Source organism: Taurulus bubalis (genome assembly GCF_910589615.1).
Source record: "Taurulus bubalis genome assembly, chromosome: 18".
Lineage (NCBI taxonomy): Eukaryota > Metazoa > Chordata > Actinopteri > Perciformes > Cottidae > Taurulus > Taurulus bubalis.
In genome coordinates this window covers 518165-536181 of record NC_136606.1, presented here as the reverse complement: position 1 = coordinate 536181, position 18017 = coordinate 518165, and the positions used below count along the sequence as shown (strand labels likewise).

Here is an 18017-nt window from a genome sequence, read left to right as displayed (position 1 = left end):
AAAGCTTTAAAGTTACATTGTCTTTTGACTTAGGCAGAATAAAAAGGCCTCAGTCACACTCTTGACATGTCACATGTTATACTACAGGGTAGAAGCACATGTATGTTATACTACAGGGGAAAAGCACATGTATGTTATACTACAGGGGAAAAGCACATGTATGTTATACTACAGGGGAAAAGCACATGACCTGTTCACCTGAGGATGGAGGAGACTTTACCAGAGGTGCATGATGAGGATTTAGGCAAGAAAATCATTTCTATCAAAAAATGACTAATTTTAGGAAGGTGATGACATGTAATGGTGTCTGTGTGTTCATTACAATACTTGAGATGTGATCATCAAGAATGGACAGAGAGCCTCATGGAAATATGGATTAGCAAGGAGTCACCAGTTGCTTTTTATTGTTAAGAAGTATTTCAGGTATGAATGCATCACAGAGTCACGAGTCTGCTCTGGAATGAAGAGTGACCAGGCTGAGGGTTACGAAGTACCAGGACCAAAGGACTGGACCAGGAGCAAAGGGACTGGACCAGGAACAGGACCAAAGGGACTGGACCCCCTGCGGTCTGGGGATCCTCCTCCTGATGTGTGACCCGTATAGACATCATCATGAAACTTTAATTAAAACGTTGATTAGAACTCATTGAATTCTGGACTTCTCTTCTCAGAGCACCCAATACAATACACTGTTCAAGAGAAACTTTATTCATCTCCTCAAACACGGACAGAAACAGCAAAGAAAGCAGACTGAGCGTGTGCAGCAATGTGACATCACAGTGACATCACCAAGGAGGAGGAGTCAGGGGAGAAACAATACAAATATATATATATAATAATAAACTCTAAAATATAAATCTCTAGAGATACAATAGATACTCTTCATAACACAACAGAATACATTATAAATATACAATCACAGCGGAGGAGGCGGGACTTCCGAGTGCTGGTCATGAAGATCACCTGACAGGAAGTGACAGACGTAAAACCCTGAGTTCTGGAGGGACGATGACGTCACACTGCTCCGCCTTCAAAATGTCATCACAGTGGGGGCGGAGCCACAGCGTGATGTCATCGAGCATCACCTGTGGGCGGAGCCACAGCGTGATGTCATCGAGCATCACCTGTGGGCGGAGCCACATGTGGGCGGAGCCACAGGTGAGCCGGTACATTCATAAAGAGCTTCTTCATATCTTCTCATCTTAAAAACGCCTCATAGTCAGATGACACTTCCTCACAATGTAACCCTTTAAGGTCGTTTCCTCATTATCATTGAAACATTTTATGCATAATTATTAATTAAGACACTTATTTATTCATAAAACCCTTTTCAGGCTAACATTGTATTGTTTATAAATATTAAACTTTCTCACAGTTTGGAGAAATGAGTTTTTCTTTAGTAAACGGCTTTTAATCCACAAGTATTCACATGTATTTGCTTTTTGTTTGGTTTTCCTGATTCTGCAGTCTGTTGTAAGTTATTAACAAAATTATATTTTCACAAACTTTGATTATTTATCAGAAATATGGATTAGAAATCAACTTCCTGTGTTTTAGTGTTTCTTAAGCTCTCAGCCAATCAGCTGGCAGCAATCGTGTGTTCAAAGAGATTCAAGTTTAAACTTTATGAACATTGTAAACGCTTTGTGTTTTCAGGTGTTTCTTCATCTGTTGAAAACTATATGTACGTCTCCGAGGAAACATGTCACCTGTCACCTGCATTTAGCCCCGCCCCTTCAAGGAGGCGGAACCTGGAATGGTGCTCAAGGTTTTTGTTTTTGTCTTGTTTTCTTCTTTTCGTCACACCTGAGGAAACACCTGAGATCACAGTGGGGTCAGACGGTCAGACGCACTGATGATTGGATGCTAAATGAGCAGCGTCTGATTGGCTCCGGTCCTCGGCGTCTGATTGGCTCCGGTCCTCGGCGTCTGATTGGCTCCCGTCCCCGGCGTCTGATTGGCTCCCGTCCCCGGCGTCTGATTGGCTCCGGTCCTCGGCGTCTGATTGGCTCCGGTCCTCGGCGTCTGATTGGCTCCCGTCCCCGGCGTCTGATTGGCTCCCGTCCCCGGCGTCTGATTGGCTCCCGTCCCCGGCGTCTGATTGGCTCCCGTCCCCGGCGTCTGATTGGCTCCCGTCCCCGGCGTCTGATTGGCTCCCGTCCTCGGCGTCTGATTGGCTCCCGTCCTCGGCGTCTGATTGGCTCCCGTCCTCGGCGTCTGATTGGCTCCTGTCCTCAGTGTGTGATTGGCTCCTGTCCTCAGTGTGTGATTGGCTCCTGTCCTCAGTGTGTTTGAACATCAGGATGGAGTTGTAAATTTTGAGGGCGGGACCAAGTTTGATTGACATGATCCTGACGATGTCCCGTTGGGTAAGTAGAAGGAAGGCCCGCCCATCGATTTGCTAGACGGACAGAAGTGGGAACCAATGAGATCACAGCAGTTTCAATGATGAGGTCATGATCTAGCAGCTGATTGGTTGTCTCACCTCGTCTCTGAACCGTTTGGCCTGTTCTTCACAACCAGGAAGAGACTCGATGAAGTCTGACACCTGCAGAGAGACAGACAGGTTAGAGAGAGACAGACGGGTCAGAGAGAGACAGACGGGTCAGATAGAGACAGACGGGTCAGAGAGAGACAGACAGGTTAGATAGAGACAGACAGGTTAGATAGAGACAGACGGGTCAGAGAGAGACAGACGGGTCAGAGAGAGACAGACAGGTTAGATAGAGACAGACGGGTCAGAGAGAGACAGACGGGTCAGAGAGAGACAGACGGGTCAGAGAGAGACAGACGGGTTAGATAGAGACAGACGGGTCAGAGAGAGACAGACAGGTTAGATAGAGACAGACGGGTCAGAGAGAGAGACGGGTCAGAGAGAGACAGACAGGTTAGATAGAGACAGACGGGTCAGAGAGAGACAGACAGGTTAGATAGAGACAGACGGGTCAGAGAGAGACAGACGGGTCAGAGAGAGACAGACAGGTTAGATAGAGACAGACGGGTCAGAGAGAGACAGACAGGTTAGATAGAGACAGACGGGTCAGAGAGAGACAGACAGGTTAGATAGAGACAGACGGGTCAGAGAGAGACAGACAGGTTAGATAGAGACAGACGGGTCAGAGAGAGACAGACAGGTTAGATAGAGACAGACGGGTCAGAGAGAGACAGACGGGTCAGAGAGAGACAAACAGGTTAGATAGAGACAGACGGGTCAGAGAGAGACAGATGGGTCAGAGAGACAGACAGGTTAGATAGAGACAGACGGGTCAGAGAGAGACAGACAGGTTAGATAGAGACAGACGGGTCAGAGAGAGACAGATGGGTCAGAGAGAGACAGACAGGTTAGATAGAGACAGACGGGTCAGAGAGAGACAGACGGGTCAGAGAGAGACAGACAGGTTAGATAGAGACAGACGGGTCAGAGAGAGACAGATGGGTCAGAGAGACAGACAGGTTAGATAGAGACAGACGGGTCAGAGAGAGACAGACGGGTCAGAGAGAGACAGACAGGTTAGATAGAGACAGACGGGTCAGAGAGAGACAGACAGGTTAGATAGAGACAGACGGGTCAGAGAGAGACAGACAGGTTAGATAGAGACAGACGGGTCAGAGAGAGACAGACGGGTCAGAGAGAGACAAACAGGTTAGATAGAGACAGACGGGTCAGAGAGAGACAGATGGGTCAGAGAGACAGACAGGTTAGATAGAGACAGACGGGTCAGAGAGAGACAGACAGGTTAGATAGAGACAGACGGGTCAGAGAGAGACAGATGGGTCAGAGAGAGACAGACAGGTTAGATAGAGACAGACGGGTCAGAGAGAGACAGACGGGTCAGAGAGAGACAGACAGGTTAGATAGAGACAGACGGGTCAGAGAGAGACAGATGGGTCAGAGAGACAGACAGGTTAGATAGAGACAGACGGGTCAGAGAGAGACAGACGGGTCAGAGAGAGACAGACAGGTTAGATAGAGACAGACGGGTCAGAGAGAGACAGATGGGTCAGAGAGACAGACAGGTTAGATAGAGACAGACGGGTCAGAGAGAGACAGACGGGTCAGAGAGAGACAAACAGGTTAGATAGAGACAGACGGGTCAGAGAGAGACAGATGGGTCAGAGAGACAGACAGGTTAGATAGAGACAGACGGGTCAGAGAGAGACAGACAGGTTAGATAGAGACAGACGGGTCAGAGAGAGACAGATGGGTCAGAGAGAGACAGACAGGTTAGATAGAGACAGACGGGTCAGAGAGAGACAGACAGGTTAGATAGAGACAGACGGGTCAGAGAGAGACAGATGGGTCAGAGAGACAGACAGGTTAGATAGAGACAGACGGGTCAGAGAGAGACAGACGGGTCAGAGAGAGACAGACGGGTCAGAGAGAGACAGACAGGTTAGATAGAGACAGACGGGTCAGAGAGAGACAGATGGGTCAGAGAGACAGACAGGTTAGATAGAGACAGACGGGTCAGAGAGAGACAGACGGGTCAGAGAGAGACAGACAGGTTAGATAGAGACAGACGGGTCAGAGAGACAGACAGGTTAGATAGAGACAGACGGGTCAGAGAGAGACAACGGGTCAGAGAGAGACAGACAGGTTAGATAGAGACAGACGGGTCAGAGAGAGACAGACGGGTCAGAGAGAGACAGACAGGTTAGATAGAGACCAAAGGAGTCAGAGGGACAGACGGGTCAGAGAGAGGACCTGTCTGTCTCTCTACCTGCTGGGCGCTCCAGTGCTGGACCGCCTCCCTGTGGACGCCCCAGACGCCCGGCAGCAGTTTGCGGTGCTGCTCCCAGCAGAGAGAGTGAGACAGGTCGTGGTGTTGCTCCCAGCAGAGAGAGTGAGACAGGTGGCGGCCGGGCTGCGGCGACATGGCCGACAGGAAGACAGACTGGTGGAGGGACTCTGCTGCTGGAGAGACAGACAGGTCAGAGAGACAGACAGGTCAGAGAAACAGGACAATAGCAGCGTCGTGGTTCAGAACCTGTCTCACCCCACTGAGCAGTGAGACAGGTTGAGAGCCTGCAGTCCTTCACAACCAACAGCGCAGTTACCATGGCGAGCCGTCTCCATGGAAACAGCCCCTTGATCGACCTGCTGTTTCCATGGAAACACAAGGAGGAGAGAGAGAACTCAAGTTTACGAGGACGCCGGAATCACCACCACCACACCTGTACCTGTCTGTCCTCTCTTCAGGTGAGATATATGAAAAAAAAAAAAAAATGTTGCCATGTCGGTATTCTCTCCTTTCCTTAGGAAAGGAATCATTGAAGCTCCTTTCCTTAGGATTCCTTTCCTCGCGCCCCACCTGTAATACCTCTGCACCCCACTAGAGGGTCGCGCCCCACCTGTAATGCCTACGCACCTTACTAGAGGGTCGCACCCCACCTGTAATACCTACGCGCCCCACTAGAGGGTCACGCCCCACCTGTAATACCTACGCGCTCCACTAGAGGGTCGGGCCCCACCTGTAATACCTACGCGCCCCACCTATAATACCTACGCGCTCCACTAGAGGGTCGCGCCCCACCTGTAACTAGGGATGGGTATCGTTTGGGTTTTGTCCGATACCGGTGCTAAACCGATACTTTTAAAACGATACCGGTGCCTAAACCCATACTTTTTTATTGCCAAGGCAATTCTTTTTCTTCAAATTGAACAATATTATTAACTGTTTAAAGTATACTATAGATATAAATAAATAAGTACATACAAAACACGCTTCAAACTACAGCTTTAAACCTTTTAACTTCAAACTATAAAAATATATATTTAAAAAAAGAACAGACACCAGCATCATGGCCTGATGGGACCGTGTGCAACAGAACTCAGACTCTGTTGGATCCTAAAACTGCTGCTTTATGGACTACACGTCACCATTAATATCAACTGGAGAGATTTGTTCCATCAAGCCGAGGACGGCGTTCAAAAGCTCGTGCTCGTGTCTGCAGCGATCTCTGTGTGCGCGCACTGTGTGTGTGAGCGCTGGAAGCCCCGCCCCCTCGAGCCCCGCCCCCTCGAGCCCCGCCCCCTCGAGCCCCGCCCCCTCGAGCCCCGCTCTGCATGCAGGCAGACAGAGAGCAGAGCAGCAGTGTGCTCTGATCCGCGCTATTTTAATAATCGATTTTAGCGTGCGGGCACCGCGCTACCTTTTTAGCATCTATATACCGTGCAACTTTACAGAGTAGTGTAAAAAAAAAGTATTAAAATCGGCTCAGGCACCGGAAGGAAGCACCGAAATCTGCGTTGCTTTTCGGTCCGGTAGGTACTGGACATGTTCTCGGTACCCAACCCTACCTGTAATACCTCCGCGCTCCACTAGAGGGTCGCGCCCCACCTATAATACCTACGCGCCCCACTAGAGGGTCGCGCCCCACCTGTAATACCTCCGCGCTCCACTAGAGGGTCAGGCCCCACCTGTAAAACCTACGTGCCCCACTAGAGGGTCGCGCCCCACCTTTAATTCCTCCGCGCTCCACTAGAGGGTCGCGCTCCACCTGTAACACCTACGCGCCCTACCTGTAATACCTCCGCGCTCCACTAGAGGGACGCGCCCCACAGTTTGAGAACCACTGCCTTAACGTGTTTACTGTACCTGGAGTGATGTGAAGCTCCTCCTCTTCCTGTTTCACACGGAGGAATTTGGTTGGTTGGGACAGTCTGGGGGCGGAGCCAGTGGAGGAACTAAAGACAGAAAGTTGTATTGAGTCCGTGTGTGTGTGTGTGTGTGTGTGTGTGTGTGTGTGTGTGTGTGTGTGTGTGTGTGTGTGTGTATATATATATATATATATATATATATATATATATATATATATGTATATGTATATGTATATATATATATATATATATATATATATATATATATAAAAAATCTGAAATAGTTTCCACAACTTCCTTCTCACCTGTCTGTCCCTCTCACCTGTCTGTCCCTCTCACCTGTCTGTCTGTCCCTCTCACCTGTCTGTCCCTCTCACCTGTCTGTCAGTCTCCTCCTCTTCCCCAGAGGCTCCGTCTTCACCGGGTCACTCCTGGAAGATAGACAGCTCATTAGCTCATCAGTTCATTAGCTCATTAGTTCATAAGCTCATTAGCTCATAAGCTCATTAGCTCATCAGTTCACTAGCTCATTAAAAGGGAGACGTCTTCATGCTGTAATTTATGTTTAAGAAAGATAATAAAGAGTTATGTGGAAATAATGTAGGAGGACAGTGGTTACCTTTCTGACTGGTTGCCGTGGTGATACATGGTGACAGGTACGAGGGTGATGACTCGCTCTCCTCCCAGCCTATCAGGAAGCAGCACCTCCTTACGCATATTAATGTCCGAGTACGGACACCCAAAGGCACTGGAGGGAAACACATGACTCAGCAGAAAGACAAAAGGACTCGGCAGGTAGAAAACACGTGACTCGGCAGGTAGAACCCTGACTCGGCAGGTAGAAAACACGTGACTCGGCAGGTAGAAAACACGTGACTCGGCAGGTAGAAAACACGTGACTCGGCAGAAAGACAACAGGACTCGGCAGGTAGAAAACACGTGACTCGGCAGGTAGAAAACATGTGACTCGACAGTTAGAAAACACGTGACTCGACAGTTAGAAAACACGTGACTCGACAGTTAGAAAACACGTGACTCGGCAGGTAGAACCCTGACTCGGCAGAAAGACAACAGGACTCGGCAGGTAGAAAACACGTGACTCGGCAGGTAGAAAACACGTGACTCGGCAGGTAGAAAACACGTGACTCGGCAGGTAGAAAACACGTGACTCGACAGAAAGACAACAGGACTCGGCAGGTAGAAAACACGTGACTCGGCAGGTAGAAAACACGTGACTCGGCAGGTAGAAAACACGTGACTCGGCAGGTAGAAAACACGTGACTCGGCAGGTAGAACCCTGACTCGGCAGGTAGAACCCTGACTCGGCAAGTAGAAAACACGTGACTCGGCAGGTAGAAAACACGTGACTCGGCAGGTAGAAAACACGTGACTCGGCAGGTAGAACCCTGATTCGGCAGAAAGACAACAGGACTCGGCAGGTAGAAAACACGTGACTCGGCAGTTAGAAAACACGTGACTCGGCAGGTAGAACCCTGACTCGGCAGGTAGAAAACACGTGACTCGGCAGGTAGAAAACACGTGACTCGGCAGGTAGAAAACACGTGACTCGACAGGTAGAACACGTGACTCGACAGGTAGAACACGTGACTCGACAGAAAGACAACAGGACTTGGCAGGTAGAAAACACGTGACTCGGCAGGTAGAAAACACGTGACTCGGCAGGTAGAAAACACGTGACTCGACAGGTAGAACACGTGACTCGACAGGTAGAACACGTGACTCGACAGGTAGAACACGTGACTCGACAGGTAGAACACGTGACTCGACAGGTAGAACACGTGACTCGACAAGTAGAACACGTGACTCGACAGAAAGACAACGTGACTCGGCAGGTAGAAAACACGTGACTCGACAGAAAGACAACAGGACTCGGCAGGTAGAAAACACGTGACTCGGCAGGTAGAAAACACGTGACTCGACAGAAAGACAACAGGACTCGGCAGGTAGAAAACACGTGACTCGGCAGGTAGAAAACACGTGACTCGGCAGGTAGAAAACATGTGACTCGGCAGGTAGAAAACACGTGACTCGGCAGGTAGAACCCTGACTCGGCAGGTAGAACCCTGACTCGGCAAGTAGAAAACACGTGACTCGGCAGGTAGAACCCTGATTCGGCAGAAAGACAACAGGACTCGGCAGGTAGAAAACACGTGACTCGGCAGGTAGAAAACACGTGACTCGACAGGTAGAACACGTGACTCGACAGAAAGACAACAGGACTCGGCAGGTAGAAAACACGTGACTCGGCAGGTAGAAAACACGTGACTCGGCAGGTAGAAAACACGTGACTCGACAGGTAGAAAACACGTGACTCGACAGGTAGAACACGTGACTCGACAAGTAGAACACGTGACTCGACAGAAAGACAACAGGACTCGGCAGGTAGAAAACACGTGACTCGGCAGGTAGAAAACACGTGACTCGACAGAAAGACAACAGGACTCGGCAGGTAGAAAACACGTGACTCGGCAGGTAGAAAACACGTGACTCGGCAGGTAGAAAACACGTGACTCGGCAGGTAGAACCCTGACTCGGCAGGTAGAACCCTGACTCGGCAAGTAGAAAACATGTGACTCGGCAGGTAGAAAACACGTGACTCGGCAGGTAGAACCCTGATTCGGCAGAAAGACAACAGGACTCAGCAGGTAGAAAACACGTGACTCGGCAGGTAGAAAACACGTGACTCGGCAGGTAGAAAACACGTGACTCGGCAGGTAGAACCCTGACTCGGCAAGTAGAAAACACGTGACTCGGCAGGTAGAAAACACGTGACTCGGCAGGTAGAACCCTGATTCGGCAGAAAGACAACAGGACTCGGCAGGTAGAAAACACGTGACTCGGCAGGTAGAAAACACGTGACTCGGCAGGTAGAAAACACGTGACTCGGCAGGTAGAAAACACGTGACTCGGCAGTTAGAAAACACGTGACTCGGCAGGTAGAACCCTGACTCGGCAGAAAGACAACAGGACTCGGCAGGTAGAAAACACGTGACTCGGCAGGTAGAAAACACGTGACTCGACAGGTAGAACACGTGACTCGACAGAAAGACAACAGGACTCGGCAGGTAGAAAACATGTGACTCGGCAGGTAGAACCCTGACTCGGCAGAAAGACAACAGGACTCGGCAGGTAGAAAACACGTGACTCGACAGGTAGAAAACACGTGACTCGGCAGGTAGAAAACACGTGACTCGGCAGGTAGAAAACACGTGACTCGGCAGGTAGAAAACACGTGACTCGGCAGGTAGAACCCTGACTCGGCAAGTAGAAAACACGTGACTCGGCAGGTAGAAAACACGTGACTCGGCAGGTAGAACCCTGATTCGGCAGAAAGACAACAGGACTCGGCAGGTAGAAAACACGTGACTCGGCAGGTAGAAAACACGTGACTCGGCAGGTAGAAAACACGTGACTCGGCAGGTAGAAAACACGTGACTCGGCAGTTAGAAAACACGTGACTCGGCAGGTAGAACCCTGACTCGGCAGAAAGACAACAGGACTCGGCAGGTAGAAAACACGTGACTCGGCAGGTAGAAAACACGTGACTCGACAGGTAGAACACGTGACTCGACAGAAAGACAACAGGACTCGGCAGGTAGAAAACATGTGACTCGGCAGGTAGAACCCTGACTCGGCAGAAAGACAACAGGACTCGGCAGGTAGAAAACACGTGACTCGACAGGTAGAAAACACGTGACTCGGCAGGTAGAAAACACGTGACTCGGCAGGTAGAAAACACGTGACTTGACAGGTAGAAAACACGTGACACGACAGAAAGACAACAGGACTCGGCAGGTAGAAAACACGTGACTCGGCAGGTAGAAAACACGTGACTCGGCAGGTAGAACCCTCAGGTGTGGGTACCTGTGGTGTCCGGTGTATTTGGCTCCTTTAATGTGTCCGACTCCTCTGCAGCCTGGAGTGGGACAGACACCCTGAGAGGGAGACGAGGGGGAGACACCTGTCTCACACACAGAGAGACACACAGGTCAGAGAGAGGGAGAGATCTCTCTCTCTCTCTCTCTCTCTCTCTCTCTCTCTCTCTCTCTCTCTCTCTCTCTCTCTCTCTCTCTCTCTCTCTCTCTCACACACACACACCTGGGGGGGGTTCCAGTGGGTGTCCTGTGCGGTGGCACCAGCCCACAGGATGAAGGTCACAGAGGTCGCTGTCGCTCCACAGGTCAAACTGCTGCGACCAGCCGTCATAGTGGACCTGCAGGTAACAGACAGGTAGACAGGGAGACAGGTAAACAGACAGGGAGACAGACAGGGAGACAGACAGGGAGACAGGTAGACAGACAGGGAGACAGACAGGGAGACAGACAGGGAGACAGACAGGTAGACAGGGAGACAGGTAGACAGACAGGGAGACAGACAGGGAGACAGGGAGACAGACAGGGAGACAGGGAGACAGACAGGGAGAGAGACAGGGAGAGAGACAGGGAGACAGACAGGGAGACAGGGAGACAGGTAGACAGACAGGGAGACAGACAGGGAGACAGACAGGGAGACAGACAGGTAGACAGACAGGTAGACAGACAGGGAGACAGGTAGACAGACAGGTAGACAGACAGGTAGACAGACAGGTAGACAGACAGGGAGACAGACAGGGAGACAGACAGACAGGTAGACAGACAGGTAGACAGGGAGACAGGGAGACAGGTAGACAGACAGGGAGACGGACAGGTAGACAGACAGGGAGACAGGTAGACAGACAGGTAGACAGGGAGACAGACAGGTAGACAGACAGGGAGACAGACAGGGAGACAGACAGGTAGACAGACAGGTAGACAGGGAGACAGGTAGACAGACAGGGAGACAGACAGGGAGACAGGGAGACAGGGAGACAGACAGGGAGACAGGGAGACAGACAGGGAGAGAGACAGGGAGAGAGACAGGGAGACAGACAGGGAGACAGGGAGACAGGTAGACAGACAGGGAGACAGACAGGGAGACAGACAGGGAGACAGACAGGTAGACAGACAGGGAGACAGGTAGACAGACAGGGAGACAGGTAGACAGACAGGTAGACAGACAGGGAGACAGACAGGGAGACAGACAGACAGGTAGACAGACAGGTAGACAGGGAGACAGGGAGACAGGTAGACAGACAGGGAGACGGACAGGTAGACAGACAGGGAGACAGGGAGACAGGTAGACAGACAGGTAGACAGGGAGACAGACAGGTAGACAGACAGGGAGACAGACAGGGAGACAGACAGGTAGACAGACAGGGAGACAGACAGGTAGACAGGGAGACAGGTAGACAGACAGGTAGACAGACAGGTAGACAGGGAGACAGGTAGACAGACAGGGAGACGGACAGGTAGACAGACAGGTAGACAGACAGGGAGACAGACAGGGAGACAGACAGGGAGACAGACAGACAGACAGGTAGACAGGGAGACAGACAGACAGACAGGGAGACAGGAAGACAGGTAGACAGACAGGGAGACGGACAGGGAGACGGACAGGGAGACGGACAGGGAGACGGACAGGGAGACAGACAGGGAGACAGACAGGTCCAGTGTACCTTTATCCTGTAGTCTTCTGTATCTGTTACCGTGGCGACGCGGATCAACATGGGGTTCCTCCTGTCGACTGCCTCCAGCTTCTGGTTCTCCTCGAATCCATGTGGAGCTCTCTGATTGGACGACAAGACACCTGTCAATCATCACAAGCCCACTGAGTGGCAGACTCTCTACCTCCTGGATTCCTTTTCTAACGCCTCCTTTCCTTCTCTACCTCCTGGATTCCTTTTCTATCGCCTCCTTTCCTTCTCTACCTCCTGGATTCCTTTTCTAACGCCTCCTTTCCTTCTCTACCTCCTGGATTCCTTTTCTATCGCCTCCTTTCCTTCTCTACCTCCTGGATTCCTTTTCTATCGCCTCCTTTCCTTCTCTACCTCCTGGATTCCTTTTCTAACGCCTCCTTTCCTTCTCTACCTCCTGGATTCCTTTTCTAACGCCTCCTTTCCTTCTCTACCTCCTGGATTCCTTTTCTATCGCCTCCTTTCCTTCTCTACCTCCTGGATTCCTTTTCTATCGCCTCCTTTCCTTCTCTACCTCCTGGGTTCCTCACCAGAGTGAAGGCTGAACTGGGAGCAGCAGTGGAACCAGTCTGCTGGAGGTATTCCTCCCACTGGAAGTTCTCTGGGTTGGGGTGTCCTGAAAAACACAAGTAGTGTTAGTGTGTACTGAGCGTACTGTGTACTGTGCACTGTGTACTGTGTACTGTGCACTGTGTATTGCGTATTGCGTACTGTGTACTGTGTACTGTGTGTACTGTGTACTGCGTATTGTGTACTGTGTACTGTGTGTACTGTGTACTGCGTACTGCGTGGACTGTGTACTGCGTACTGCGTGGACTGTGTACTGCGTGGACTGTGTACTGTGTACTGCGTGGACTGTGTACTGCGTGGACTGTGTACTGTGTGGACTGTGTACTGTGTACTGCGTGGACTGTGTACTGTGTGGACTGTGTACTGTGTACTGCGTGGACTGTGTGGACTGTGTACTGTGTACTGTGTGGACTGTGTACTGTGTGTACTGTGTACTGTGTGGACTGTGTACTGTGTGGACTGTGTACTGTGTGGACTGTGTACTGTGTACTGTGTACTGTGTGGACTGTGTACTGCGTGGACTGTGTACTGTGTGGACTGTGTACTGTGTGGACTGTGTACTGTGTACTGCGTGGACTGTGTGGACTGTGTACTGTGTACTGTGTGGACTGTGTACTGTGTGTACTGTGTACTGTGTGGACTGTGTACTGTGTACTGTGTGGACTGTGTACTGTGTGGACTGTGTACTGCGTACTGTGTACTGTGTACTGCGTGGACTGTGTACTGCGTGGACTGTGTACTGTGTGGACTGTGTACTGTGTACTGTGTGTACTGTGTACTGCGTGGACTGTGTACTGTGTACTGTGTACTGCGTGGACTGTGTACTGCGTGGACTGTGTACTGTGTGGACTGTGTACTGTGTACTGTGTGTACTGTGTACTGCGTGGACTGTGTACTGTGTACTGTGTACCCTGAGGAGCGGTCAGAGGTCGTCCCTGCTCTTCGCTCCAGCCCACAGGATGGATGTACGGACTGCTGCTGTCACACCTGATCCATCCAATAATAATCAATCAATCAGTGTTGATGCAAACGCATGAAAGCACTGCAGCTCCACCTGCTGGCCGGACCACTAACTACACCCTGTACTGCTACACTGTGATACCACTACTACTACATCTACTACCTCTACTACTACATCTACCTCTACTAATACATATACTACTACCTCTACTACTACATCAACTACCTCTACTACTACATCAACTACCTCTACATCTACCTCTACTACTACATCTACTACTACATCTACTACTACCTCTACCTCTACTACTACCTCTACCTCTACTACTACATCTACTAATACCTCTACTACTACATCTACTACTACCTCTACCTCTACTACTACCTCTACCTCTACTACTACATCAACTACCTCTACCTCTACATCTACATCTACTACTACCTCTACCTCTACTACTACATCTACTACTACCTCTACTACTACTACTACTACATCTACTACTACCTCTACTACTACATCTACTACTACATCTACCTCTACTACTACATCTACTACTACCTCTACTACTACATCTACCTCTACTACTACATCTACTACTACATCTACTACTACCTCTACTACTACCTCTACTACTACATCTACCTCTACTACTAATACATCTACTACTACCTCTACTACTAATACATCTACTACTACCTCTACTACTACATCTACTACCTCTACTACTACATCTACTACTACCTCTACTACTAATACATCTACTACCACATCTACTACTACATCTACTACTACCACTACCTCTACTACTACCTCTACCTCTACTACTACTACTACTACCTCTACTACTACTGTCTCTGACTTGTCTGTCTGCTCTGACCCGTCTGTCTCACCAGTAGTCATACGTGTCGTCCCAGTTGTCGAAGTGAACCAGGAAGTGGTCATCGATGACATCAGAGACGGAGGCGACGCAGACGAGGCCGGGGTTCTTCCTGTCGACCGCCTCCAGCTTCATGCCCACACGGAAACCACAGCTCTGAGAGACAGACAGACAGAGAGACAGACAGGTGAACAGACAGACAGGTATATACTCACTGCAGACAGACTGGTGAACAGACAGACAGGTATATACTCACTGCAGACAGACTGGTGAACAGGGTCTGAGGAGCAGCATGAGAGCCTGTTGACTGAAGGTAATGCTGCCAATCAAAACCTGTCTCACTGTGGCCTGTAAAGAGAGAGACAGACAGGTTGAGTGGTGTCACCTGAGCCAGGTGATCCTCTGAGGGGCGGGGCTGCCTGGACTCACCTCTGGGTGGGCGGAGCTACATGGACTCACCTTTGGGTGGGCGGAGCTACATGGACTCACCTTTGGGTGGGCGGAGCTACATGGACTCACCTTTGGGTGGGCGGAGCTACATGGACTCACCTTTGGGTGGGTGGAGCTTGTGGTTGTTGTCTTTACACCAGCCTGCCTGTTTGATGTCGGCCGAGTCAGAATTTACCCAGAAGTCATAGCACTCAGAGTACCCGTCGATATGGAGACGGAGCCGACAGCCAATCACCTGAGAGAGAGACAGGAGAGAGAGAGGAGAGAGAGAGAGAGAGAAGAGTGAGACAGGAGAGAGAGAGGAGAGAGAGAAGAGTGAGACAGGAGAGAGAGAGGAGAGAGAGAGAGAAGAGTGAGACAGGAGAGAGAGAGGAGAGAGAGAGAGAGAAGAGTGAGACAGGAGAGAGAGAGAGAGAAGAGTGAGACAGGAGAGAGAGAGGAGAGAGAGACAGGAGAGAGAGAGAGAAGAGTGAGACAGGAGAGAGAGAGAGAAGAGTGAGACAGGAGAGAGAGAGGAGAGAGAGAGAAGAGTGAGACAGGAGAGAGAGAGGAGAGAGAGAGAGAGAAGAGTGAGACAGGAGAGAGAGAGAGGAGAGAGAGACAGGAGAGAGAGAGAAGAGTGAGACAGGAGAGAGAGAGAGAAGAGTGAGACAGGAGAGAGAGAGAGAAGAGTGAGACAGGAGAGAGAGAGGAGAGTGAGAGAAGAGTGAGACAGGAGAGAGAGAGGAGAGAGAGAGAGAGAAGAGTGAGACAGGAGAGAGAGAGAGAAGAGTGAGACAGGAGAGAGAGAGGAGAGTGAGAGAAGAGTGAGACAGGAGAGAGAGAGGAGAGAGAGAGAGAGAAGAGTGAGACAGGAGAGAGAGAGAGAGAAGAGTGAGACAGGAGAGAGAGAGGAGAGAGAGACAGGAGAGAGAGAGAGAAGAGTGAGACAGGAGAGAGAGAGGAGAGTGAGAGAAGAGTGAGACAGGAGAGAGAGAGGAGAGAGAGAGAGAAGAGTGAGACAGGAGAGAGAGAGGAGAGAGAGACAGGAGAGAGAGAGAGAAGAGTGAGACAGGAGAGAGAGAGGAGAGTGAGAGAAGAGTGAGACAGGAGAGAGAGAGGAGAGAGAGAGAGAGAAGAGTGAGACAGGAGAGAGAGAGAGAGAAGAGTGAGACAGGAGAGAGAGAGGAGAGAGAGACAGGAGAGAGAGAGAGAAGAGTGAGACAGGAGAGAGAGAGAGAAGAGTGAGACAGGAGAGAGAGAGGAGAGAGAGAGAAGAGTGAGACAGGAGAGAGAGAGGAGAGAGAGAAGAGTGAGACAGGAGAGAGAGAGGAGAGAGAGAGAGAGAAGAGTGAGACAGGAGAGAGAGAGAGGAGAGAGAGACAGGAGAGAGAGAGAAGAGTGAGACAGGAGAGAGAGAGAGGAGAGAGAGACAGGAGAGAGAGAGAGAGAAGAGTGAGACAGGAGAGAGAGAGGAGAGAGAGGACAAACATAAAACAGGCTAGCTGCTGTTTGCTGGACTGTCTCCATTATATTTGTAGAGTCTGATGCGGGCCAATAAACGGCCCGCAGGCCGTAGTTTGGACCCCCTGTCCTCAAAGGTCACAGCCCAACAGACCCTATGAACCAAAGTGTTCACTCATTCACACATGTGTTCAACGTCCAAACATGTGTTGATTTCCTCTAAGGAACGGATCAGTGCCCTAAGGCGTGTTCCCACCCTGGAGGCTGTCTCTCTGATCTCCGGTCACAGCCCTGCACCCGGTGCTCCCTCTAAAGCCGAGTTGATGGTTGATGGTTCTCCGTCGACGTGACGCCGTCGTTGAGCATTCGAAGTTCTGCGTCGAGGGACCGCGTTGCTCTGCAGTTAACCGCCACGCCACCAGGGGGTGTGCCTGTGTGGCTGTGTGGCTTCAGGGGTTATAGCCGAATTCCGGTCACAGTAAACAATGGCGACCGAGTTGGAGCGGCTGCATTAAAGTTGGAGCTCATCAATATTAAAGAGCAAATGCTTATATTGCAAATGTTGAAGCGCAGGCGCCAGAGAAGACGTTTGCGGAGGTGGTCTGTACGACCACGAAACCGGTCGAGGCTGGGAAAAAGCAACTGCCGGAAATTACGCTCTGAGCGGACCAATCACAGCGCTTACGGTCCGCGTCAACGCGACGCGTAGTTAGGATTTGTTGGAGGTGCGCGTCAGGCTACGGCGTAGGGGTCGACCTGACGGAGAACCATAAACTAGACTTAATGCCGTGTTCACACCGGACGCGACGTGAATTTGCGGCGCCGCGTCCACCGCGGAAGTTTACTCGCGCGAGTAGAAAGAGGGCGTTCACACCAAACGCAAATTCGCGGCGCGACCAAAGGGGCGTGGCTTAGCTCTGTTGCTTGCCTCTGTGAGAGACAAGCGACGAAGCTTTCATTTCCGCTACCGACCATGGAATAAATAACCACCAGTTCTGCTTTATACTTGTTGTGTAAACTCCACATATGTCGGAACATCAAACTCCATGGTGTCTGGGTTCATAATATTATCCGTAGTCCCACAACAGCGTCTCAATGAAGCCGCTGTCAGCGCTGGTTCAGGCGGAGCAGCAGCAGATTCATTCAGAAACGGGGAGACGGCGGTGGTGACGGGCGGAGCTTCTCAACGCTGATTCTCAAAGCTGATTGGCTGCCGCAACTTTGCGTCACGAGATTTCTCCGCCAGAGTTGGGAGAATTCAACTCATTATGGCAGAGGGAGTGGGACAACAACTGCAAAGGAAGGCACTATCACAATATACAAAAATCCATCCGTGTGGTGTGTGTGCATGTGGTGTGTGTGTGTGTGTGTGTGTGTGTGTGTGTGTGTGTGTGGTGTGTGTGTGTGGTGTGTGCGTGCGTGTGGTGTGTGTGTGTGTGTGTGTGTGCGTGCGTGTGGTGTGTGTGTGTGTGTGGTGTGTGTGTGTGCGTGCGGTGTGTGTGCGTGTGTGCGTGTGTGGTGTGTGCGTGCGGTGTGTGTGTGT

The 18017-nt window shown here is 50.7% G+C and overlaps 1 protein-coding gene across 3 annotated transcripts in view; it reads right to left on the bottom strand.

Annotated features, from left to right (window-relative positions):
- Positions 1-379: 379 nt before the first annotated feature.
- Positions 380-18017, bottom strand: part of l3mbtl4 (L3MBTL histone methyl-lysine binding protein 4) — a 39089-nt gene continuing 21451 nt past the window's right edge. The window contains exons 5-18 of one of the 3 annotated variants that reach the window (XM_079233891.1): positions 15131-15266; positions 14838-14929; positions 14595-14737; positions 13654-13730; positions 12704-12789; positions 12156-12266; positions 10721-10835; positions 10487-10583; positions 7221-7349; positions 6979-7032; positions 6600-6688; positions 4722-4915; positions 2486-2548; positions 380-2401 (exon numbers count right to left, since the gene is read on the bottom strand). In XM_079233891.1, coding sequence (XP_079090017.1) covers positions 1844-2401; positions 2486-2548; positions 4722-4915; positions 6600-6688; positions 6979-7032; positions 7221-7349; positions 10487-10583; positions 10721-10835; positions 12156-12266; positions 12704-12789; positions 13654-13730; positions 14595-14737; positions 14838-14929; positions 15131-15266 — 1944 coding nt within the window. In that variant the 3' untranslated portion in view covers positions 380-1843. The remainder of the gene's footprint in view (positions 2402-2485; positions 2549-4721; positions 4916-6599; positions 6689-6978; positions 7033-7220; positions 7350-10486; positions 10584-10720; positions 10836-12155; positions 12267-12703; positions 12790-13653; positions 13731-14594; positions 14738-14837; positions 14930-15130; positions 15267-18017) is intronic. The other 2 variants (XM_079233892.1, XM_079233893.1) reach the window with 2 other exon arrangements.